Raw genomic sequence first — 26,134 nt, 5'->3', positions numbered from 1 at the left:
AACAAAACGTCTTAATTAGGGTTAAGATTCACACATTAAGGGGATTGCATTTCATTTTTTGCTAGGAGCTCCACCAGCTGCACACAGTGTTCTCAATATTCTTTTGAATGTTTGCCATACCTTAAATGGCTTAAATTGAGGGCGGCAAATCCAACTACACAGATGTCTACTACACAGACATGCTTTGGCCTCTCTGATTTAGAATTACCCCCGTTTTTAGTCAAGAACAGTGGGCCAGGATTTCATTTACTAACCTTGTTTAGAAATCTCCAGAGCAAAGGCAAGGTGTCTCTGCCATCATTCAGCTCCACCACATGGGTAAGGTGAAGCAGAGACACTTCCTCCTTGCAGCTCCATACAGGAGAACTATGAAGGCAGGAATTGACGCGAAGAGAAGCCAATAAGAAGGCTGGATTGTCACTCAGTAGCCACATGATGGGATTGTCAGAATTTTGAGAGTCCGTTTGGATGGAGGTGTTCATTTCCTTCAGATGATTGTCCAAGTGCTGCGGGTGGAGAACGGGGAGGCGGCAAAATTAAAAAACGCCACTGCTCACACTGATTATACCTCACTCGTCATCTAAATGCATGTTACCTTCAAGTTGGGTTTGATGCAGAGGCTCATTTGTACCTCCCATTCATTTCTTTTCACATTGGTGGAAAGGATCCACGAGCCAGCTGAAAGCACAGATAAGGTCAAGGAAGGCGGTTCACAATACAATCACGTAAAAATGTTACATCTCCCTGGATCATTTACAGATAATACAATACAGATCAACTCCAGTAACCCTAAATGACAGAATAAAGTGGAAACCCTAAAGTACCAACAACCTTCGTTCCTTAATTCATTCACTGCCATTGACGCCAAAAATTCATTTTGACTAATTAATTTAACATTTGTTTCCACTTTTGTTAATGGTTAATCTATAAAAACCTAGAAAAAGTCTTGCACATTCAAAACAAACATAAAATTAGTTAATAATCGTTAATAATTAATTACAATAAAATAATAATAATCACCTGACGCCCCTAATTTTTAATAATCTTTTCTTCTTAAAAAAAGATTTAAAAAAAAAAAAGATGGCAGTGAATGACTACAATGGCAATACACTCTTGTGGTGTTCGTATCTACTTTGGTGCGGTTGAAATCCCACTAAGTTTAACAATCTCAAAAATAAAAAAAATAAACCTTCACGATCAAAGAATGAACTACGAATAAATAAGTATTCACTCAAAGTCAGTAGAGAGACTGAGCACTGAGGTTTGTCTTACAGCTTTGCGGATGCTGGGGTTCCAGGAAGCCACTGATGAGCAGGTGAACAGCGCCGACAGTGTCATCTGTACCTTTGCCCAGACATCTACCAAGATGCTCCTTGTCTTTCTTCAGATGAGCCAGTAGAAACGAACCCGGCTCAGCGACTCGAGGTTTTATGATGGAAGCGATATTCTGTCATTGTGAAACAGACATCCATCATAAAGCTCATCTTCTCCAAACATCTGCAGCCATGCTCCAAAGCACGAGGGACGACACCTGTGAGTGGCCGGCGGCACCGATCAACATGGCCAAGTGGGTAAGCATGCGGATGAGTGTGAAGGGAAGAGTGGAAAGGTGCTTGGTGTCCAGCATGTCTGCATTGTCCCTTCGATCGGGATCGCCAAGTATGTGGCCCGTCTGAGTGCGGTCTTGGCTGGAAACAAACAGCGCACAATGACGAATGACAACTGTGCCGTACATGACTTTTAGATGTCATATCTCTTGTACCACACCATCCAGGATTGTTTACGTCCATCCATCCATTATCTTAACTGCTTACAATTCAGGCAAATGACTGCTCATGGTTGTTTCTTAAACAGGGGGATTAAACATGCTGGTCGCATTATTAAAAGATAGTTGCTAAATTTTGTTAACTGATTGTGCCCAGTTTGCAACCTTGTTGTTAGTTCTTGGAAGTGGACTTAGGGATAAGATTTGAACTATGGAACCTGCTAAAGAAATTAATATAAGGATATTATCATATAAATTTGAATTAATCAATAAACTCCATCACCCAGCCATAGTACCGGAAATGGAAACTACTATGATAGAAAACGGTCTCAATGTTTAGTACACTATTAGAAATGCAACTAAATCAACTAAATCAATCTGGTTGGCAGCCCAGTTAATACGTTTCCCTGATCTGCGTGTGCTTTGTGTATTAGATGCTCGCAGATTGCTCCATTTATATCAAGCCATACAAACCTTTAGTGGATTTGGCCTTCATTGTATGGAAATATGGTTTGCACATCTACCGATTTGTCTTTTTATTTCATTAACCAATCCTTTGTTTTCATGCATTCCAAGAACCAGTAACTTTTAACAAGTTTCACGGCAAAACTGCAAAGTGAGGCGGAATCACAATACTGGCGCAGCGGCCTGGGCGACACTGTGGCTGACTGGTTAGCACGTTCGCCTCCCAGTGCAGAGGACGTGAGATCGAGTCCAGGCTTCGGCCTTCCTGGGTGGAGTTTGCATGTTCTCCCGGTGCCTGTGTGGGTTTTCTCCCACATTCCAAAGACATGCATGGCAGGTTAATTGAAAACTCCAACTTTTCCATAGGTGTGATTGTGATTGTGGATGGTTGTTTGTCTCTGTGTGTCCTGTGATTGGCTGGCAACCAGTTCAGGATGTACACCCCGCCCCACTGCCCGAAGCCAGCTGGAATAGGCTCCAGCACCCCCGCGACACTTGTGAGGAATAAGCGGTTCAGAAAATGGATGGATGGGTGGCCTGATAGTTTACGAGTTGGTCACTCACTGACTCTGTAGTTGATTAAAATCCTTCACAGCTTTGTGATGTTCACCACCAATGGGGGCTTTACAGTCGAGGCAGATCTGTTTCTCCATGGGTAGACCGCACTGGTCAGACGAAAGAGGGGGAAGGGACATACTTTTAATGTGAAAACAAATAGATTTGCATTTACAGTAAATCTTTAGAAGAGAATAAAAATCACAAACCTCTCCAACCAAGCAGGGGTGACCATTTGGACACCCTATAAGAACATTGTTAAGATGTTAATATGTTTTCATATGATTTCCATATGAATTCTGTTCAAAGCAGACAAACTAAATTTTTTTATTTATCATAATGCTGTGATTTTCGTGTTGTTTTTTTTTTTTGTACTTACTGTACCACGTCAATCGTTCTGAAGTGGCCACTAGAGCTTGCTGAGCCTCTGCTAACTTGTCCTGTGGCATTGTGGGCAAGAAGGCAGCCTATTGTGGGCAGATGAAACAATGAATTTCCGATCCCAAAACACTAATATGTCAAAGTCATCGTAAAGGGGAAGTCAATCTTAAACATTTCTTGTCAATAATATGTTATATGTGACTCACTAGTCTCAACATGACATTCTGGTTAATATTACATTTGTGGAATACGAGTTATGCAGCAAAATCCAGCCGTTTTTATCTATCTCAGGGGATGGCCATTTTGACACTTGCTGTCGACTGAAGATGACATCACATCTGCTCAGGTCTCAGGTAACAGCCAATCACAGCTCGGCTTCACAAAACAGGTGATCTGTGATTGGTCATTGCCTGAGCCCTGACCAACTGTAATGTCATCTTCGGTCGACAGCAAGTAGCAAAATGGCTGCCTTCTGATATTGATCAAAACTGCTGGATTTTGCTGCTTAACTCATATTCCACTAATGCAATATTAACCCAAATTTTATATTTAGACTAGTGGGGCTTGGGGTTGACGTTCCCCTTTAAAAATAAATGGCTTACAGAATATTTGATTAAGAAGAAAGAAAACTAAGTGTGCGTTTGTCGCCTTCACAAAATAATTGTATTGTCAAACAATAACAAGACGTGTAAACTCGATGGTTAGTTTGAGCTTTTTAATAGTCTCTCCGAAGAGCAAACGCATAGTCATGCTGTGAAGATTCACCATAACTTCCATTAAATATCTGATTTAAACGTAGCTCCACAGGGAGATCAATTTTTCGGCGAGTATCTAACATGAAGTTCGACAGAATACAAAACATACCGGTTGGTGAATTTGCAAACTGTGAGGCGCGTCTAGGTCTTCATACGATGCATTGGGACCTTCACATTTTTGGAGAGGTGCCGCAAAAGCTATAGAAAAACTTCTGAGGTTTATGTTTTGTTGAATTTTAAGATACCACGTACGTCAATTACGTGTTCTCTCACTAAGAGTTTGTGGATGCGGCTGGCAACAGGTAAAATCACTGCATCACTGCATTGAAAAGAGGTTTTTGCGCTTTAGTTTGAAGCACTTGAATTGTATTTTTAGTGGAAGAAAATCATTACTGATTCATATAGAAAATAAATCTATGACTAATAATTTTGTGGAAGGCAGCAACCACAAAAAAAGCTTAATAAACAAAACTTTTTAAGAACACGCAAAACGAACTGTGCCAAAATCTGACGTCATTCGTGGTGGGCCTGGTTAGTAAAGCTTCCACATCTGTTTGCGATTACATTTGTCCCATTTTTTTTTTTTTAAACACATACACGTTAAAAAAAAAATCAGGATTGTAGTGGTTTTACTGTACCTGCATGGTGGCAGGTTCCATCGCTAGATGTTGCAGAGGTTTTACAATATTTTGGTTTGTGCAAAGCAAAACAACAGCCAGGTGAACAGCCAATGCCAATGATGCACAATAGTCCGCGGAAGTTCCGGGAGTGACCTCCATAGGCCCGGGATGGTTGGTTACCAGAGCACGAGCAAAGGCCTTGACCTTTGGGCTGGTAAGCCATTTGGAAGTATCGATGAATTTCATCAGGGCATGGAACTGCTGGAAGTCGCGAACAGAAAGACACAAAAAGTCACACCTGACCTTGCCAACACCTGTTTTGCTCCTTATTTGGGAATCTACCTCTGAATTTTGATGCAAACGTAAATTGCCATTTCTAAAGAGGGTGGTCACTTCTCTGTGCAGTGCCAACAGCAGGTACACCGTTGCCCTCTGTGGTGAAGTTGTGCAGTCCTATAAGGTAAAAGCCAAAACAAACTTGAAAGATTACAGTGGAGAAAAAAAAACATACAAAAGAAGAACAAATTACCTGACAAATCTTATCTAGGCAGTCCATTCGGCCCTCTGTGATTGCGTTTGCGAATGCATCTCTGATTTTCTTGTAGCTCTCCCCGTACAAAAGATAATAGTCAACTATGATGGCTTCTCCACTCTAAGTACAATTCAAAAGAAATATAAGAAATCCTTTAAAAAAATATGTATTGTTTTTAGGCAACAGTGGGCAAACATTTGTGCTCTGGGGCCACATTTGACTTTTAAGATTTGCTGGGTTTCGGGCAGAACTCCCTTGAAAAAGAAGTTCTTAATCTCAATGGGATAGTTCCTTGTTAAATAAAGTTCAAATGAAAAAAAAAAAGACATACAGATGGACCAGCCCATTTTCAGATGAGAGTAAAGAATGTAAAGTATGTTTTATTTTTATAATAAAAATGAAATGTTACTTCTTTTTTTTTTTTTTACATGTATTTATAATTATTAACATTTTAATATTTGAGTATTTAATTAAAATCAAACATGTTATTGTGCTGTATATGATAGTTCATTTTACAATACAACTGTTATTTACAAAAACGTAATAAAATTGAAAAAATTGAATGAAAAATTTAGACAAAATTAATACAGTGGAACCTCGGAGATTGAACGTCTCGGAACTCGTACGTCAACCAACAAAGGAGTAAAAAAATGCCTCGGAGTTTGAACTCATTTTAGGAGTTCGAAAACCCAAGCAAAGCAAGCTAAGCCGAACGTACCCTAAAAACGGGGAGCCGAGTGAAGCCGAGCGAAGCCGAGTAATGCCGAGTAATGCTGAATGCTCACATTGCGGTAGTTGAGACGATGCACTGCTCATTTCCAGTCAGATCGTGAATACTCGCGTGTGCATTTTAATTTTTCCACAAATTTTCTTCGCCATGGGCCCAAAGAAAGACAACAGTGGCAGCAAAAAAAAACATACAGTGCTACGAAACACAGTGGAATTAGGAAGAAGATTATCGCGCAGTTGTAACTACCGTGACTACTTCTGTAAATACTGGCACGAGGACCCTTCTTAGCTGTTCAACAACGTGCCTGACGTTAAACAACGTACGCAAGGACCGCTTAGTAGTCTAACAATATGCAAACTGAGCACTGAACTAAAGCTAGCATTTTTTTATACTGTATACTGTACTGTACTGTAAATGTAAAAAAAAAAAAAACATTAATAGAAATTAAATGGGAATTTTCTGTTTTTAAAGCTTGGGAACGGATTAATTGCATTTACATTATTTCCTATGAGAAAAAATGTTTCGGAGGTTGAACAATTCGGACTTTGAACACTTCGCAGGAACGAATTATGTTCAAACTCCAAGGTACCACTGCATAGATCTTAATTAGACAATTTTAGGGGGGGGGAACAATGGAATAAATATTACAGGACTCTTGATGATGCAAATATTGTGCCGGATTTAATAAGAGTGGGCTATATTTGTCCCCCAGGCCATACTTTTCCCACCGTTGATTTAGAGCCTTTGCTTTCATAGTAAAAAGTCAGAACACCAGACCTTTTGTAGAACTTCCTCTGGAAACAGCCAGTGCTTGCCATCCATTTTGAGAAGCTCCAGGGCAAACTCCACTCCGCGTTGGCTGCATATTTTACGAACCAAGTAGACGCGATACCAGTTGTTGCCACTGCGGCTACACAAGTTCACCACACTCTCTAGGAAGTTGTCGCTTTGACTCGGACCTCCTCCGTACGGCATTTCTGTTACAATGGGTGAACATTGTTCAACCACGACACAGCAAGCAGCATCCTGTCATCGTCTTGCACTGCTCACCAGCGGTAATGATGGTCGCTGCTAAATCCAGGTCCATTCGCACTCTTGCCAACTGCTGCAGATGCTCCACTGTGACCGCCGTCTCCTCCGCCGATGGGCAAAGCGATTGCAGGACCTCTGTCACGAAAGCAGTTTCGCGGCGCATGCATGCCTGCTTGTCTGTGTCCGACCTGAACTGGAAACTCTCAAACATGGAGTCCTCCATGCGAGAACAAGATCGATAAGAAATGATCTATTACAGTGTGTGCTGCGGAATTTGCCTATATTCGTACATATGCAACAAGACGGCTGCAGATTTTCTACATGTACTCTGGCTTCATCCCACATTGAAAAACCATGCATGTTAGGTTCAAGAGAATTTGCCTAAAAGGCAGGTTTGAGTGTGAATCCATTATTGTCTATGTGCGCCATGTGACTGACTGGGGGGAAAGGGGAACCTGCCGCGGACAGTGTTCACAATGTCTCATAATAGTTTAAAACATTAATACATCATAAACTTTGATCATAAAACAGTTCAAAATGATTTCAAATTCATCTTACAACACTACCAAGTTTTAGACCAGATCATAAAGACATGAAATTGAAATATGTAAAAAAAAAAAAATGTATACCTGCAGGCACTTCAAGTAAAGGCAATAGAGTTTGGTTTTGTCCTCAACCTCTAATATGTGGCACTGCTCGACAGCCTGCAGGTGCTGCTGCAGATAATCTTTCACATCATCAAAACTGTGAGGAAGTGACATTCATGACATGGTTAAGCAGGTCAAACACTTACCGATAACAGCGCCAACTTTGAGCCCTTTCCTTCTCGTGATCAAAGTCAGCACTGTCCAGATTTTTGGTTACTTCTAAAAGATTAGCCTAATTTGTTATAAGATAAGATAAGATCAGATCCACTGATTGTCACATTATCATGTGGTGTGAGTGATTTTTCTCCTGCTTTCTGCATTATCGGGTACGATAATCATAAATAATAAGCTTGCTCAATATTCATGATCATACATCCTTATGTGTAGTGGTGGTAACCATCAATTTGGCTTGAACTAACTCCTTGATTGTGACGTGAAAGACAATAGCCAATCAGGAGCAAGTGAGGTAAAGCATGCACGGTTGCCAGACACAAATACGGAGAACATCAATAACATGTCTTGCATGTCATTAGCCACAACAGAATAAAAAATGGCCAAGAGAAGTGCTTATAGCTGAAATGTACTACTTTCTGGCACCTCACCTGTACTTCAGCAGAAGTTTGAGCACAACTGATCGAACCACTGGGTTTTTATCCGTAGAGTCATTAAATGGAGAGAGCACCTTGGTCATGATTTGCCGATCCCCTGAGAATATAAAAATATTGCAATCAGAATTAACGTGACAGTTAAAAAGATGTGTATTAGAGACGGGCATTATGAATGATTGGTCTGTTTACAATAGGCCTACTTGAGAAATTCATGCACAGTAATTCGATTTTTGATTAATCATGTGTTGAACCAAGTTCAACGTCATCACAGGCGCTGGCAAGTAAGTCTAAACTAGTGTGTAGCCTGATGAGTAACATGGCTCCTCCGGGCTCCATATTACATTGGCATGAGAAATAGAAGTTGAAAACATTCAGATAGCTATATATCCTACTGTGGTTGACAGTTCCATTTTGTGCAAATATTTTATTCTTTTGTTCCCCCAAACTGAATGTGATCTCAATGTCATCTGAACCTTTCATTGAATTCTGTGGTGTTGTGTTTGTCAATACTGCTAACAAAAACAAACACAGAACACTATCTGAAGATGTATAAGATAATATTTAGTTCAATCAAGTGTTCATTTTCATGCATGTGTACAGTATAGTGTGGTGACAGCATTTAACAGAGTATGTTGTACTATTTGAGGAAATATGATTGTGGATCTTGAAAACCCCTAACCTGAATGCATACAGTACACAAGCAAATAGGTACCATTAAGAATAGGAGCAGCACTGGCTTCCACCATAAGAAAGGAAAGCAAGTGGTGGATGACAGCTGGGCATGGGGGAGAGTTGCCCTTGAAGCACACACTAGACACCAAGTCGATGAAGAAAGCGTTGCACTGACTCCTGAATAAAGCGTGTTGTTCAACCCGATACCTGCACAGAAAGTACCAGAGGGACAATGGAAGCAGGGCATGCCGTGTACGGTTGTTTAAAAAAATATATTTTTGTTTCTATACATTTTGGGAAATAACTGCTGAAAAAAATCATAAAGAATTAGAATTATCTAGTACTCAGTCATTGAGCTATAGTGTTAAACTGTCACTATTTACTATTGTAGCTTTCTTTCTTTCTTTATTTTTTTTTGGGGGGGGGGGGGGGGGGGGTCATTGGTAAAACAGGGCCAGTGACACACTTGGGCCCTGGCATGCCCCTCCCTCACTTTATAAGAACTTGGGCACCATTGTTCATATAAACAGTTATCCAGCGCAAATGTGGCACACATTTAGCTAGTTAGCTATGCCTACATCCTGAAAATGCATCTTCTCTTTGGCTAGTCTGCTGGTGTAGCCACTTTAGAGTGCCTTGTTGTTAGCTGTGAGTGTGCATTCAAACATGGCAGTGTTGTCACAACATTTTTCCTGTGGTGTGTTATATTTTAGAACTTATTTTCATTTCACTGGGGCTTTAAATTTTAACTCATGTTGTGAAGTCAAATTAATTCATTGGTCTTTAAAAAAAAAAGAATCCACTTTCACCAACCGTAAGTCCTCAGAGGGAACAGGGGTAAAGTCATCAGGAACGGCCTGCTTACAGTGGGGACAGACATACATCTGACAGGGGACCAAGCACTTTTTGATGCATGCGGCACAGAAGATGTGCTCGCAGGGCAGACAGACGGGATCTTGTGGGTCTCCTCGACACAGTAAGCACCACGGGACAGAACGAAACCTGGACACAGTCAAAATGACAGAAAAATGATGGCGTAGAGCGCAAAGACAATTGAAGAGACTGATTATGAGCAATCATTGCTAAAATGTACTTGAAGATTCCTTCGAGAGCTTCATCTTTGCAGGTTTTCAGCAGGCGAATCATCACCTCAAACGGCTGCTGACTTTTCAGATCAGAATTGCTTTCTAGAGCCTGAGAAAGAAAAGTTAATTTCTTTTTTTATGGTGCCTGATGTCATCTGTTAAACAGGCATAAAACCCTAACCAACCTGGTTCAGAAGTCGCCCGTGTTTCAGAACTAAAGATGTTATTTCCCTCTGGCAGGTTTCAAAGTGCTCCATAAACAAGGACAGTGAAAATATCCGATTCCACCTATTTCTGAGAAGTAGGAATAAAAAAAATATGTTTTTGTTCAAAAGCGCCTTTCGTTAAATGTTGACTTACCGGACAATGCCGGCAATCGTCTTGCTCCTGTCTTGGTAACCTCTCACACTGTCCTCCGAGCAGATCAGCTCAATCGGAAACCTGAGTTTGTTTACACGTCTAACCCATGCTTGTCTTTGGGCATCCGTCTCCAGGACTCCGGGCTCCAGGTACTCCAGGCAAGCCAAAGCGGCATACACATCAAGCACCTTGAAGACAGTGCAATCAATGCAAACGCTGCACATTCATGAAACACCATTTGCAAACCCATCTACATGCACATTTTTCCATAAAATGCAACTAAGAATACTTGTTGAAAAATGCACCTAATGCATGGTTGTATTTTTTTTATGTTTTCACTAACACCTTAAGATGTGGCCCTAATGTCCAGCTCCTGAACATTGGACTCCGCCAACGCCAAGGCAGTATTTTGTTAACAATTCTGTTGAGATTTTTTATAGACAGACTTTCTAGGGGCAGCCAATGCGTTGAAGAGGTCCGGTTTAGTGGCAGAGGCCACTAGTGAAGCATTTGGAATGAGAATTAGTTATCAAAGGATGGGGAGCCCTCATTGGGTCGAGAATAGAAGCTTCCCCAAGTGGAAGGGGAACAAGTATCTTGGGCTCACGAGTTTGGTAGACTGGGCTGGAGATTGACAGTAAAGTGAAGACTGAGCTGAGCTGAGATGCAAAGCTCTTGATTTACCGGTCAACTACATCCCCACCTCACCTAAGGTCATGAACAGCGGGTCACGACTCAAGGAACAAGATCGTGGACACAAGTGGCCGATATGAGTTTCCTCTGGCCTCTATCTAGAGATAAGGTGCTCGACAAAGGTTAGAAAACACTGAATTGAATTTATTGAATGTATGTATTTAATTAAAAAGGGACAATGCACATTAATCAACATTTTACAATGTAAATGTGCCCAAGTTAGCCGAGTCCAGCAAATTTTCATTGGCAGTCCCTTGAGCGGATGTAAAAGACAGCCTAAAATGAGTCATTAAAATCACAAATCAATTTCCAACAATATACAATAATATTACACAAGTACATTTTCTGTACAGCTGATAGTGCTTACTAATCTCTCTTATTCAATGAGTCTAGAAATTAATGTGATAAACCTGTTACTACACACAGCAAAAAAATACAAAACTCACCAGCTCATCTCCATTGCTGAAATCAGGACTCCTTAAGAGGTCAGCGGTCACATGTGGTTCAAGGCAGACCATTCTGGAGAGGTTCTGCAGTCGGTTCTTGGACTTGTGGTAGGCAGCATGGACCCATGGAAGTGCTGGAACCGTGTCCAATGCACCCAATTGCAAGCGCAGTTCATTGACGCAGCTGATCAAAGCTTTATGCAGTAGCTAAAGCATGCAAAGAGCAAGGATGAATGCATGTGTATGCTCACTTTGTACTAAACAGATGTCATCAATATTGCAAATACATCAACCTCCAGATCCTCTTGACGGGCGACATTCATAGTCAAGAAGAGAAAGTCCCGCAGGTAGAGATGAAAGAACTCATATTGCATATCTGGTGTGTCTTTCGCGATGTACTGTCCCAATGGCGTTTTGGAAAAGAATTCAAGGAATCTTTGTTGAGTATGACCTAACAAGTAAAATCTATGGTTAATTAAAGTAAAAAGACCAAAAAAACAATTTTTCTGCAGTAGGCCATTACCTTCATTTTGAAGCGCATGAACCCACAGATCCTCTAAGTAGTCCTTGATCCTCCCACTGAAAGGCATGCTGAAGGTAAAGTCCCTGTCTTCGGCTAAGTAGTTTCGTACAAGAATTGTTCTCGTCTCTGAGCTGTTAGAGGGAGAAAGTCGCTGAGAAATTTGTGCAGTGTGCAAAAAGAGATCCCAGATTTGAACGTTCCAAAATTGCTGACATGTTCAAAATAAAATACTGCACTTTAACAACAATAATTCTCCAAGGCTGTCAAACATTTGTAGATCCAATGAGAGTCGAATTTTGATCACTCGATGTTGATTTTGTTCTCTTTGCTTTGCCAATTGGTTCTGGAATTTTCCCCCGCAATAAACAGGGTCCATTACATAATTTTTATAAGTCTGGAGTATTTTGACATTGCAAGTCTAAAACATGTTATTAAAACACCTTGGAACTGTTTTGAATTGTGAAAACCACATACTGGTAGTATGTCTCCTTTAACTTTTGCACACAATTTAGAGTACGAACGGATTATGAAATGGTGAAAACTTCTGCTTATTGTACAAATTATTCAAAATACTTGATTGATTTATTGGTTTAATCAGATTGACCTCTGACGTGTTCCATTTTGGAGGTTATTGTGTCCATTAGTGCTTCCAACCTACTCAAGTAATGGCTGTGGAATTTCCAGCAACTTGTCATCGGCGAAGATGTGTAACCACAGCCTCTTCACAGAGGGACTACAGTCTCTCAATAAGATGTCCAGGTTTTTGTCAGTGTCAATGACTGAAACCAGTTGAGCCAAGACAGGGGTCACCACAGCCTGTATGCGTTTCCATAAAGAATGGCTGTACCGCCCCAAAATATTGGTTAAAAACTTTAAAAGGCAAACAGAAATGTTTTACTGTGAAGGGACGCCACTCACCAAAATGTACCACCTTCCTGTAAGGCGTCAATGTTAGAAGCCACCTTTATGACCCAATCTCTTGTGGCAGATGAAAAGTTGCTTTCACTCGCTAGCATTAAGTAAAGACGCCTCTTCAGAGTTTGCAGGAAGTCACCTGCCAAGAATAAGGAAACATTAAGGGCACTGATGACAACCAGGAAACAACCAGAAAGCAAGATAGTTAAACCTGTTACTTGTTCACCGTCACTGAGAAGCATCAGAAGTGTGTCAAGTCTTTGAGTGCTGCGGCAGCCACGGCCTTGCTGGTCCCTGAGCATGCCTACTGCACTCTGCATACAGCTTCGCACCAGTGCTGTGGTGTCCAAGACAGTGTCATCATCGCACTGCACAATAACAATATCGTGGTCAAGAAAAAGCTGAACAAGCATATCCATCCATCTATTATCTACCGCTTATCAGGGGCTAGGTCGCAGGGGCAGCAGCTTGAGCAGAAAAGCCCAGACTTCCCTCTCCCCAGCCACTTCAACCAGCTCCTCCGGTGGGATCCCAAGCGTTCCCAGGCCAGGAGTGTCCTGGGTCGTCCCCAGGGCCTCCCGCCGATGGGACATGACCGGAACACCTCTCCCGGCATGCAGGAGGCATCCGAACCAGATGCCCGAGCCACCTCAACTTATCCCTCTTAACGTGGAGAAGCAGCGGCTTGACTCTGAGTCCCTCCCAATGTCCCCCGGGACAAGGGAGAAGTTCTGCCGCAGGAGGGTGTTGAAACTTTTTCTGACAGGGGATTTTGCCATACGTTCCCAGCAGACCCTACAATACGTTTGGTTCTACCAAGTCGGACCGGCATCCTCCCCCACCATCGGAGCCAAAACACCAGCAGATGGTGATAAGTTGACAGCTGCGGCCCTCACTTTCCCCCGAGTGTCCAACACATGCGGGCTAGGGTGTCCTGGTGCCAAGTGCACATATGGACACCCTCATGTTTGAACATGGTGTTCGTTATGGATAATTCATGGCAAGCACAGAAGTCCAATAACACAACAACACCGCCAGAGTGTCTTGTCACTCGGAGCCCTCATGTTGGCGCGAGTTGGTGCTGAGGGACTGTCTTCCGGGTGCCATAGCCTTTTATATGCATGTCCTGGGTCACTAGTGACTAGGGTTGGGCGTTATTCAAATTTTGACACCGTTTTACCGTCTCCAGATTTCACCGGGGTGTACAGTAATACCGTTGCTAATTTTAGACTTTTTTTTTTTAAAGACTTATCCTGCGCTGACAGCCAATCTGTCTAGAAGTTAATGGTCACAGATCCGTTCACTGTGTGTTCCGGTTGCATTTGTAATAATCTTTTGTGTGATGCATTTGAATGTCTATCACTCCATGACAGCACTACTTTTGCTGAAGTGTGCAGCTGACATGAGTATGCCATGTGCTTATTTTATGCCGCAAAGCCAAGCTCAGTTTATTAAACGGTTTCCCCTCTAGCAGTCCTACACACTCATAAACTGTTTCTTGGTTTACTGGACCATATTGTGGGCGCACACTCAACATCTATGCGACACACAAACATGCGCACGCAGCCCCCCACACTCACCCCACATCACACACAGATCCACTCACCTGCGTGTGCCGCCGGTTGATTGAAAAAAAAATATATAATAATGTTAACCAACTGAAACTACATTTACATTTATAAAACCAGCGGCACAATTTTTTCAGACCAAGACTGTGTCTTTGGACGAAAAACAAAATCCCATACTGATTTTTTGCACAAATAAAATCACTTTGTTGCGTGCTTCTGGAGGTCATATGAGCTTAATAGTAGTTTGCGGACTCTGCGACAAACTCATCTCTTTGCAGCAGTGAGCGGGGGATTCAGATAAGTCTGGAGATGTGAAGTATACTCCATCTCACACCGTTACCGTCCTCATGCAGATTTTGCACACAGGCCTCATCGATATTTGCTGCCAGATTGTAGCAGTTGCATTTTTTTTTAGGGGACCACCAGATTGTAGCAGTTGCATTTTTTTTTAGGGGAACCACTTAAGTCCCAAGCTGTGCCGACTGGCCATTTTGTCTCGCTTTGTCTTATGAACGGTTATGTGACTGTTAAATGAACAACGGCTTACTATAAATTTTAAACTCTTGGTATTACTATTTTGAAAACAAACCTAAAAATGTGTTTTTAAAAATTATGTTTAATATCATAACTCTTTCACTGCCAGACGTTTTCAGAAACGGGTTGTCGCCAGTGCCAGCCGATTTAAGCATTTTGACTGATCTTTCAAGGTCCACAGAAAATGTGTTTGGACTATGGAAACACACATACTACCAAATGAAAGTTTGGACTCTCATCTTTCATCAGAAAAAAAAAGTTTGTTTTATAACGTCGTCATAGCCGCCGCGTCAAGGTTTCCAACTTCGGCATCAACCTCGGAGTCACCATCATCATCATCAATGATGATCATCGTCGTCATCAATGTGCTCTTTATCGTTGGTCGATGTCTTTGAAAAAAACGGCTCGACCGTGAGCTGCTTGCAAGCGGCCGCCATTATGGCTTCTTCAGCCAATGTCCCCTCAACACTCTAGCACCGCCTCACGTCTTCTACTGACGCCCACCCAATCTTGTCAAAAGAGAGTCATCGCTGCCCTCTAGGGGCCAAAAATAGTCATTAGGCTCAATAGATCTGCTTGAAACTTTCACCACAGCTGCGGAAGGCTTGCCTGCACCCGTTTCAAAAAAATAAAAATTGGATGACGTCTTTTAACGTCTACGGCCCTCCGTAGGTTTTTACCTAACCGTCTTTTAACGTCAGTGGCAGTGAAAGAGATAATAGGTCATTATACGATGCAGTTTTTTTATTTTTTTATTTAAATGACGGTAATGAAAGTGACACCGTTTGGACACCCCGGGATAACGTATCACCGTCAAACCGCCCAACCCTACTAGTGACATGTCTCTTTGGCATGTATTCTTGTGCGCGTGTGTGAAGGCATTTCTGTGCTGTTAAGCACTGCCTCTGGCGGTCGTTCGGGACTCATAGAACCATAGTTACATACGCAACTTTCGTTGGCATTACATGCCTTGCATACTCACATCTTCTCTTGTATCTGATTCGTCCTTGGATAAGTCACACGAATCAACCACCTCACTTTCCTCCGGAACTGTAAAAAGATTGTGTTTAGCGACACAGAACGTTTTAAATCAATGATGAATTAATATCCCCGACCTTGAGGTTGGCTCATCTTTGTTTCAAACAGTTGACAAATTGCTGTACTTTGCAAGCTTCTAATGCCTGTAAAAATGTCTTTTGACTGTCTGAGGTCATCTATATGCGCCGAAATCCAGGGATCTGTCAACGTTAAGACATGCTTAAATGACTCTTCAGGTTATTTATGCCAAAAGCACAAATATACAAGTTTTAGTGATCATACCGCCATGGAATCCAACATAGGAAGTCCCTCCTTGAATTCTTGGAAGCCTGGTGATGAAGTAGACAAAAACCTTCCAGTCCAAGCCCTCTTGAATGATCTTGGTGATTTCATTTACAGCCGAATATCTACGATTGGGCAGCAAAAGTTCAGTATTGTACAACAACCAAGCGTATTGCAAAAGTGATGCTTGCTTACTTTGCAGATGCAATGAGATGGGCACTATGAGTGGCCTCCTTGAACTCACTCTGAATGATAAGGACCTTGTGACAAGGTCCATTATGAAGGCTTTCTTTGTCAGAAGTAAGGAAGTTTCTGCAAGAAAATAGCATTCTACTGACCGTCACGCTCACCTTAACAAGTAGAATAAACTGATAGTTTCCAGAGCCTGCAACAAATCCTTACAATATATATTATGTACACTAATTTCTGGATTGTAAGGAGCACCTGACTATAAGCCGTGCTAACTAAATTTGGGGAATACTCGAGCTTGTTACACATGTATAAGCTGCACCCGACTGTAAGCCGCAGGTGTTTTAATACGTGTTACCGCACCGGGTTCCCGCTACTTTCTTTTCTATAATAAGGGATTAAGGGATTATTTAATGCATTTGCTTTATTCTCATGACCATTTACATTGTAGATTCTCACTGAAGCCATAAAAAATATGATGAACTGATGTCGTTATGCATTTAACGAAAAAAAGAAAGGCAAAATAACTGAAAACATGTTTTATATTATAGATTCTTCAAAATAGCCATCCTTTTCTCTGGTTACTTTTTTGCATACTCTTGACATTCTTACCTCTGGAAACTTCTTAAAGATTGGAAAACCCTTTCAGGAGACTTCCTTTTGAAGCTCATCAAGAGAATGCCAAGAATGTGCAAAAAAGTAATCAGTGAAAAGGGTGGCAATTTATTTAGATATTTATTTTATTATTTTCATCTTTTTTTTGTGTTAAGTTCATAACTCCCCGTGTTCATTAGTTATATCATAGTTTTGATGCCTTCAGTGAGAAACTACAATGTACATAGTCATGAAAATAAAGCAATGTATTGAACGAGAAGGTGTGTCCAAACTTTTGGCCTGTACTGTATCAGTTGTTTATTGTGCGGATCCAATATGGCTAAACTGTGCTGATAATAGCATGTTAGTCATTTTATCCACAAACCTGATTTCCTTCAAGAAGAAGTGTTCCGTGTCAAACTGCTGAAGTGAGAGAAGCTCAACACTTTGCAACATTTGCACCAATGGTTTTAAGTCGGGTCCAGTTAAAAGTCTGGAAAATGTTGTAACCTGTGGTTTAAAAAACAACAAGTCGGGTAAATTTAAAGAGGGTTGACAGATTTGTGAGTTATCAAGCACTGCTATGTTAACATTACATTACCTCTGTGAAGGAGGAAACGTGATGGACTTCCTCTCTTGTATGAGCAACTATGAAGTCAAGAAGGCAGGTGTTGTTCTGATCTTCAAAGTAGACATTTGCAAGATCTTCACTTTCACCATTAGGAAGGTCTGTCTGGCCTAATCGCATCACTGAATCCGGTGTGGCACACCTGAGCAGTACAAGTTTAGCCTCTTGAAGAACTCTCTGCTCGGCATCTGAGATTTCAAAAGCATCCTTGCTTTTTTTGATCACTTGATGGATCACTGAAGCGCAAGCCTCTGAATGATAGCCAATGAAGACGTCTGATGGATTGTACTTGTACGTCTGAGTCATGTCAATTTGATTGCTGACTGAAACAAAGCGCCTGACCCATTCCTTTAATTTCTCAACAAGCCTCTTCTGCGCTGTTGTAAGGACAGTTTGGATGTCCAGGTAGTGCTTCTCCAGCCTATTAATGAGAGGTATTGGGAACTGTTTGTAGACCACCTTTCTTTCTTCAATGACAATAAGCCGGAAGTCGTTGTGCACCCGGCACTTGACACGGTGGGTACCAAGACCAAGGTCCACATATTTCTGCCCCCCCAAGTATACATAATATTGATTGAGGGCATCATAGAGACTTTCATAAAGGTTCTGCAAGTTCAGAAGCACAACAGTTTTACCAGTCTCCATGCAGAGCTTTACTCTGTTAATGTTGCGGCAGATTTGGGTGTACTCCTGGTCTTTTGGAAAGCTGGATCCAAAGATTATTTCTGGCTGGCCAATCTCTGAAAAAAAAGTTTGTTGCAAGATCTGGAGAGCTCCATAATTTCGGGTTAGCACCAGCAAGTAGCGACATTCTTCTTCATGTCCAACTGCCTGAATGTTTTCTCTCACAAACTCAATGGCATTGATGTTCTCCAGGTCAGACGCAATGCAAAAATTTTCATTGAAGACAGACATGGCATCCACATCATCTTTGCCGCTGAAATTCCTCAATATGGCTTTGGTGACCTCCTTAATGGTGGGCTTTCGTTGGGATGACTTGGCCACTGCATTAACCATCTTAATCAAGCTGTAATAGTCACGCAGGCCGAAAAATCCTTTGCCTTGGTTGTGGACAATTTTTATATAGGCTACTGCAAAATGTGAGAACAGTTCCCTGACCTTCTCCAAAACCATCACATCAGATGAGCATATGCCCTCTGCGCTCTCAATCAGTTCTTTCCTATCTGGATCACCCCGAGAAACAAATATGCCTCTGTTCATCTTTGCAGGGTCTAACGCCCAGTTGGAAATGCCAATGAATCCAACCTTTTTGTGTTGCAGTGGCTCATCATCAATGCACCCTTCTTCCAATAATGGGTGAAGAGTTTTAAGTGGCATTTTTGGGGAGTCTTCAGCCAGCCCAATTTCATCAAGGACAACGACTGAAATGTACTCATCGAGATTCTTTCCTTCCTGAAAGCGTCCACATTGTTTGAATATATTAATGATGCCTTCTGGTGTAGAGTGTGGACTACATTGGAAGGACACCAAATGAACCTGCTTAAACATTTTGTAGAGGTCAGAGTGGGCGGCTTGGCCCTGCATTGCATCTGCCACCAGTGTTTTGGACAGAGATTTTGATGTTCCTGGTTTTCCAACTAAGAAGAGTGGGATCCTGAGCTCAATGCAGAGAACCATCATGAAGACATTTTCTTTGAGGGCGGCATTTTTTGCAATAGTATCAGCCATTGGCACACCACTTAAGAGTAAATCCTGCATAAGTGTGATTTCCTCCCTTATTTTTGCTGGAGTGTACTCTGGCGGTAGACTTTTGCTGACACACAGTCTGTATTTACCCTTGTGCTCAAGGCAAGCATGGTAGCACACACCTAAGGCTATGATTAGGGACCACATTACAGGATCTCGTTCCTCTTGCCCATTCTGATCCCGTAGTTTTTTCCTGTTTTGATTACTGTCAAATTCTTTAAGCTCCGCAAAGAACCGAGTGTGGTTGTCATGGAACCAAACAAAAGCCTGCATGCAACGTTCAACATCTCTCAAGCTGACAAAGCTACATTCATCCCTCCTTCCCCGCATATACTTTTGTGAGGCAGAAAGAGACTGAGTAATGCATTCGAAGTACTCCTGAGGAATGTTTTTACTTTTCACAACTCTCTTCACAATCTGCTCGATGTATTTTTCTTCTGCCTTATCATTTAACTGGCCAAAGTCCCACACCAAAGGGAGCATGCTTGGTGGCAACGCTTGAACTCTATAGACGAGCTGGCGGAGAGGAATTGAGCCTATTTTTTCATCTGTTTCCTCAGCCCGGACTCTGTAGCCAAGACCGGCAGATTCTAGCCTCTTGATCATCTTATCTGTGTGCTTTCGGTAAGGGTTGCATGCTGCAATGATCTGCAATCCAGTTCCGGCTGCCAAACTGACCCCATTGACTGTCTTGTCACATAGTACCTCTTTGATACTGCTTATGTCCTCTGTGGTATTGGCTTCGTCTAAGAAGAGAACAGAGTCGAACCCATGGGCTTGTTTGTTAGTGAAAGCAATATCTTCTGCTTCTCTTACTTTGGCATAAATCATCCCTGAAGATGTCCCTCCATGCACTTTGACCAGTTTCATGTTTTCAGTAGCAACGCCTCTCCTGCGCAACTCGCACAGATATTTGATGAGTCTTGTCTTCCCGCATCCCGTCTCTCCCATGATGATGACAGGTATGCCACATCTGAAACGCATGTGAATCGCCAGCATCTTCAGTATGTTGTCAGTTGTAAGCTCATATGTCGGATCAGGGTCAAAAGGGTTCTTGATTCCGAGGACATTGCATAGTTGCTGTATTTTGTCACATCTGGGTAGGCTATCAAAGTCGATGTTAAAAGGGACACCCTGATGCTGCAGGCCTTTAAACAACGCCTTTGACATAACGTTTTTTTTAATAACCCTACCAGACTTTGGATCAATTGCATCAAATTGATTCTGTACATTGAGTTTTAGCTCAAACCCAATGAAGGTCATGGACGAGTGGTCCTCATTAAAGAAAATGTAGGGGTGTGGTTCCGTTTCCCATCTCTTTCTGATCAAAAAAGGAGCCAAGTCCTCTTCTTGGACATTGTTCAAGTCTATTTGTGAACTGCCGGGGCTCTGGTCGGAGATACTTAGTGATGGTGTTGCAAAGTCCCTTGCCATGACAATCATAAAACCCACCACAAATACTTTAAATCCATTGAGGACGTCTCCAGTCAAATTTGCATCACAGAAAACAGATTTCTCACAGTCTTTCAGCTGCAGGTTGAGAAACCAAGTGAAGTTTCTAAGTTCCGCCCAGGATGGATCCGGAATGCCACAGTATATGAGAAGCATCTGAAGACATTCCACATGCGACCCTGTACCATCATTGGTTTTGTAGCTGAACTGATCAAGACTAATGTTTTTATGAAACCTTTGGAGATACTGGTATGGTCGCTGGAAGGCTGAACTCTTGAACACTTTTTCATCCATCAGTGGGGTGTCAGTGGTCTCTTTTTCCTTCATCATTGCCAGAATCAGGACGTCTTTCGGTGACCAGCAAAGAATATTTGGGAACACGTCTGTGAATGAGCTGATTGGTGTATTAGTCTAAGTAGACAACAGAAAAGCCCAATTTAAACAAAGCTGTATCATCAGATGACGATGTGAGTCGTCAAAACTCTTACCTGAGCGGAAGCATTTCTGCTTGGCTTGACAGTTTCTTCTAAAAACTCAATGACATATAGATGTTTATCACTGCACTTCCAAGTGTTTCCTTCAGAGTCCATTAGGTAACGCAGAATCAACAACTTGAATAGAAACTCGTGGATACCTTTCCTCACCTTTTAAAACAGCACAAATACTGATTAACAGAATACCACCAGCAGACAAAATGTAATAAAAGGAGTAACAATTACCGATGAAGTAATGTCGAAATGAAATATGGTGAGTTGGTTCCTTTTAGCGCTTTCCAAAAGAGACTGAAGGATGGCATTCTCATCAACACTGGGTTCAATCAAGCGAATGCATTTTATCATGGTGCGTTCCTCAACTGAATGCTTCAATGTTTCGTAAATCCTCTGGATGTAAAGTGATTTACCTAAAATGTTGAAAACCATGATGAGATGAAGGATGGATAATGCTGACAGTTTGCACCATTCTGCAATTCCAAATTAAGAAATATACATTTTATTTTGTTCATGCTTTGTTCCGGCTTGCAGTTATGCACTCTTGTCAGAACTATTTTTTTTAAGGTACCCGCTGGGCATATTTGGAGTGATTTTGCAAGTTCTCCCACTTTGAAATCATGGAGGGGTCTGACATTTTCCTTATAGGTGCACGTTGTCCACTGTGAGAGTAACAATGTAAAATAAAAAATCTGAATATCACATTGTATGCTTTTTAAAGATCTTATTTGTATTTTAGTGCTGGTAATAAGTATTTGAACACATGCCATTCAGCAAGAATCCTGACCCTCAAAGACCTGTTACTATGCCTTCATAAAGTCCACCCCCAATTCACTTATTAATCCAATTTAGCAGCACCTTTTTGAGGTTGTTAGGTGCATAAAAACACATGTGCACCTCACAATCTGTCAAGAGTACAACTACCAAAACCAAAGGGACAAGATGGTAGAACTCTCCACAAGGGTTAAATAGGCTACATGGCAAATGCCAAGCAGCTTTGTGAAGAAGAAAAAACAACAACTGTTGGAGCAACTGCTAGAAAACAGAAGAGGGTAATGATGATGGTCAAACTCCCTTGGACTGGAGCTCCATGCAAGATGTCAAATTTGTGGGGAATCAGTGATGCTAAGAAAGGCGAGAAATCAGACCAGAAGTACAAAGGAGGAGCTGCTCAATGACCTGAAGAGAGCTGGGACCATTAATTCAAATGTTACTATTTGTAATACAGTAAGACGTCATGGTATAAAATCATGCATCGCACGCAAGGTTCTCCTGCTTAAGTCAGCACATGTCCAGGCACTTTGTAGTTTGGCAAAGACCATCTGGATGATCCAGAGGACTCATGGGAGAAAGTCATGTGGCCAGATGAGACCAAAATAGAATTGTTTCGGTCTTAACTCCACTTGCCATTTTTGGAGGGCGAGTGCCATTCCAAAGACACCATCCCTATTGTGACGCATGGGGGTAGAAGTGTCATGCTTTGGGGCTGTTTTTCTGCACAGGGGAAATGATGACTGTGCCATATTAAGGAGAAGATGAACAGGGCTATGCATTGCAAGATTACGGTCAACAACCTCTTGCCTAACCTTGCTCTGCCAGCTGAATTCTCATGGTACTTGTGAGTTCACAAACTCGGGAAAAACACATCTTGTACAGAGCCCGTTGATTTTCACCGATCCGAACCACCAGGACCATTTTTTATTTTAGATTGTGACTCTCAGAGTGGACATGCACCTACAGTGCTGCTCAAAAGTTTGTGAACCTCTTAAGCAATTTGGACTTTCCAATTGTTTCAACCCGATTTTGTTGTTCAATCTGAACCATTAGATTTTATTTGAAATAACAGGTGTAGGTTTATCAATTCAATGCATTGTTCTTTCTTTTCTTTTTCTTTTTTTTATCAATTGTGTAGTCAAAACTTAATTTAAAAGAGTTTTTGGTCAATATATGTAGGTGCAAAAATAAGTGAACCAAAGAGTTTGAACAAAACCAAACACACAGCCATACACTTACCAACACCAGCCCTTTTGGATGAGACGGTGCCTACGCAGAGGCGATCTTTGAATGCAGCAGCTGCACTGCGTTGATCTGTCGGGACCACATAATGCTGGTGGAGGTACTTTTGGATGCTGGCCATTGACGTTTGAGGAATAATCGGCAACTTGTACTGACTGAAAGCTGATGGAAGGTAGGCATGTTCTCTTTCTGAGCTACACAGTATAATAAGCCTGTAGTCTGTCGTGCACTGCACTTTCATACGCTGAAATTTTTTTTCAACTTTAGAACTGACATCATACGGAAGCAGCTCCCCGTACAGCAGGCAGTAGATCTTCTTCCTCTTGCAACCTGCGCCGAGACAACGTCTTAGAAAGAGCTCCACCTGCTCGTAAGTTGAGGAGGAACTGCACAGCAGGACCTCATCGTAAGTTGGGAGTGGTTGATCTTCGCTGGTCATATAAATGGAGATGCAAGTAGTTAACACTGCCGTCTGAGGGCAAACAATGAGGTTTGGTTTCCCAGCTACCATGCTTTTTGGGAGCTCTCTCTCTATAAAATTTCCAACCTTCTCTTCAGCACTCTCTTCCTTCTCAGCCAGCATTTCCAACAGTCTTCCAAGACTTTTTATATCAAGAATGTGTGGGAAAACATGCTTTGGGTCTGTCATGTAATCATTCCATATCTGATCAAACCTCTGAAATGTATTTCCTTGTACATCAGGATCCAGTTCCATACATGGATCCGACATCCCCTGGAATTCAGTTTCCTCATGTCGTTCTTGCAGTTGGGTGAGAATTTCATTTTGAAATTCATGCCAGACACCACATACATCTGAGGCTGTGCAGTGGGACTTAATAAAGGACAGCATCATGAGAACTTGATCATCCACACTTTTTCCATGTTCTTTTGGTAGATTGTTGCATAGGAAGAAGATTTGCTCTGCTGTCAAGCAGTTCAAATAGTAATGCTGTGATCGCTGTTTGTCCACAAAATCCATCCAAAAGTCCAGGCAGTTCTCCATTTTCTTGCAAAGTTCAGCAAGGCACCCTTCAATGGTGACAAGATTACAATTATCATCCAGGTTGAAGTCCATCACAATGCTGAGATTTTTATTGAAGCAGCAGTGAACTTCAGCTTCCCAGTGCCTGAACAGAGGATTTCCAGCAGCATAGAGAGCAATGAAAGCCTCAGCTAGTCTTTGAACACCGGCAAAGACCTGAAAATAAAATAAAAGGATTGATTAGGCATAGCTGTGTCTCCTGTCAAGCCAAATTCTTTTTAATTTGCAACTTTTCTTTTTAAACTTAATCATAAAAATGGCAGGTGGAAGAAAAAATACAACACAAAACTAGGGATGTCCCGATAACACTTTTTTGGACCAGAATCTGATTCAGAGTCACCTCATTTTGAAGACTGGCCGATTCAGAGCCCTGAACCTGATACCTCGGCATTACATTAGAGAGATTTTTTTTAAATCAAAACTACCCCAACACTTTTTATATGGTGAGTGGAGCAGTGGTTCAACTAAATAAAATCTTTTGTTTTGTTTTTTTGGCACATCTATGAGTTACTCAAAGGGCTATTATTAGCCAGTATATTAATTTTTCTTACTGTAGCAGCTTTAAAGCATGCTACTTAACACAAACTGATGGGCTAACCGAATGTTGTTTTTCTTTAGGAAGAAGAATACAGTGAAAACAAGCACAAATACAGGAACATACAAATTATGTCATTTTGGGTCCATTTTTCAGGAGATGAGGGGCTAGATGGACTCTGGATGACCGAAAAAATAATTGCTAAAAACTGCTCTACAGTAGCAGCACAAACAAAACTTTTTATGGCACAAACGTAACAGACTATTTCCCTCAAATTTTGCGTGGGGTGGGTGGGGTGTAGAGTGTCAACTTCACAACAAACAAAAGGCTGCATTTGAAGGCAAGCAAGCAAGTGTATTTAATCATACCATAGCCTGACTTTGGGTCTGGACTCGCACCAGACTAGACTGCCGGCCCGGGCGGGATTGGCCACCCAGCAAAGGACATCCGACTCTCCGGATTCACACTAGGCTTGGCTAAGCTAGGCGCCCGGGTCCCTTTGAATGGCGACAGACACCAGTGCAGAGTCCCAGCGGGCGCCTCAACACGATCCGCGGGGAGTACCCGAAGCACGTCTGCACCCGAATCCGAGGGCATGAAGCACTTTAAGATTCGCCAGCCCCTTATGGCGGTGGGACTGTCCGTCAGTGAAGTGCAGCGGGAAAGCGTGCAACGCATCTATATCCTTTCCGCCACATGGAATGCTCACTAGCTTGCACATAACGCAAGTCGCACCGTCTCCGCTTTCCACATTAAATATGATAATAATTTACTATCAGCTTTAGCCATTTCCTTGTAGGCGGCATTCAGCCAATAGTGTCACTGTAGCAAAGCCATGCCGCACGCTTAGCTGTGTGTCTTACTCTGTGCCACTGTGTAACTCCAGATTTAATAAAGAGTTATATGAAAATAACCTCATATTTATCCGAGTCATATTTATCCGAGTCCTGATCGGGAGACAACGTCCGATTCCCATCGAGACAGCAACCACATGATCGGGCCCGATTTCCGATCACGTGATCAGATCGGCCCCAGAAAGCCCATTAGACCAGGGGTGGCCAAGTTCGGTTCTCGAGAGCCACTATCCAGCCTGTTTTCCATGTCTTCCTCCTTCAGCGCAGCTGATTCTAATGATCAGCTCATCAGCAAGCTTGGCAGAAGCCTGACAACGATCCTGATCATGAATCAGGTGTGTTAGTGGAGAGAAACATGGAAAACAGGCTGGATAGTGGCTCTCGAGGACCGAACTTGGCTACCCCTGCATTAGACCATGATAA

At 42.0% G+C, this 26,134-nt stretch overlaps 1 protein-coding gene across 3 annotated transcripts in view; it reads right to left on the bottom strand.

The window, feature by feature from the left end:
• LOC144042733 (E3 ubiquitin-protein ligase rnf213-alpha-like) overlaps window positions 1-26,134 on the bottom strand; it is a 53,861-nt gene that overhangs the window by 5,596 nt on the left and 22,131 nt on the right. For 2 of the 3 annotated variants that reach the window (XM_077555640.1, XM_077555641.1), the window contains exons 25-58: window positions 23,278-24,478; window positions 21,496-21,677; window positions 21,265-21,420; window positions 17,591-21,187; window positions 17,375-17,499; window positions 16,402-16,518; window positions 16,207-16,331; window positions 16,002-16,124; window positions 15,869-15,936; window positions 12,996-13,152; window positions 12,788-12,923; window positions 12,528-12,710; window positions 11,870-12,000; window positions 11,640-11,797; window positions 11,347-11,553; window positions 10,208-10,395; window positions 10,033-10,141; window positions 9,856-9,956; window positions 9,576-9,764; window positions 8,803-8,969; window positions 8,085-8,187; window positions 7,465-7,579; window positions 6,854-7,052; window positions 6,581-6,780; window positions 5,071-5,193; window positions 4,884-4,994; window positions 4,560-4,802; window positions 3,165-3,252; window positions 2,995-3,029; window positions 2,795-2,895; window positions 1,532-1,688; window positions 1,273-1,447; window positions 596-678; window positions 255-506 (exon numbers count right to left, since the gene is read on the bottom strand). In XM_077555640.1, the coding sequence (XP_077411766.1) occupies window positions 255-506; window positions 596-678; window positions 1,273-1,447; window positions 1,532-1,688; window positions 2,795-2,895; window positions 2,995-3,029; window positions 3,165-3,252; window positions 4,560-4,802; window positions 4,884-4,994; window positions 5,071-5,193; window positions 6,581-6,780; window positions 6,854-7,052; window positions 7,465-7,579; window positions 8,085-8,187; window positions 8,803-8,969; window positions 9,576-9,764; window positions 9,856-9,956; window positions 10,033-10,141; window positions 10,208-10,395; window positions 11,347-11,553; window positions 11,640-11,797; window positions 11,870-12,000; window positions 12,528-12,710; window positions 12,788-12,923; window positions 12,996-13,152; window positions 15,869-15,936; window positions 16,002-16,124; window positions 16,207-16,331; window positions 16,402-16,518; window positions 17,375-17,499; window positions 17,591-21,187; window positions 21,265-21,420; window positions 21,496-21,677; window positions 23,278-24,478 (9,405 nt within the window). The remainder of the gene's footprint in view (window positions 1-254; window positions 507-595; window positions 679-1,272; window positions 1,448-1,531; window positions 1,689-2,794; window positions 2,896-2,994; window positions 3,030-3,164; window positions 3,253-4,559; window positions 4,803-4,883; window positions 4,995-5,070; window positions 5,194-6,580; window positions 6,781-6,853; window positions 7,053-7,464; window positions 7,580-8,084; window positions 8,188-8,802; window positions 8,970-9,575; window positions 9,765-9,855; window positions 9,957-10,032; window positions 10,142-10,207; window positions 10,396-11,346; window positions 11,554-11,639; window positions 11,798-11,869; window positions 12,001-12,527; window positions 12,711-12,787; window positions 12,924-12,995; window positions 13,153-15,868; window positions 15,937-16,001; window positions 16,125-16,206; window positions 16,332-16,401; window positions 16,519-17,374; window positions 17,500-17,590; window positions 21,188-21,264; window positions 21,421-21,495; window positions 21,678-23,277; window positions 24,479-26,134) is intronic. The other variant, XM_077555643.1, reaches the window with a different exon arrangement.

Source organism: Vanacampus margaritifer, chromosome 2 (assembly GCF_051991255.1).
Source record: "Vanacampus margaritifer isolate UIUO_Vmar chromosome 2, RoL_Vmar_1.0, whole genome shotgun sequence".
Taxonomy (NCBI): domain Eukaryota; kingdom Metazoa; phylum Chordata; class Actinopteri; order Syngnathiformes; family Syngnathidae; genus Vanacampus; species Vanacampus margaritifer.
Note: the sequence above shows the minus strand (reverse complement) of the source record. Positions and strands in the feature narration are given on the sequence as shown.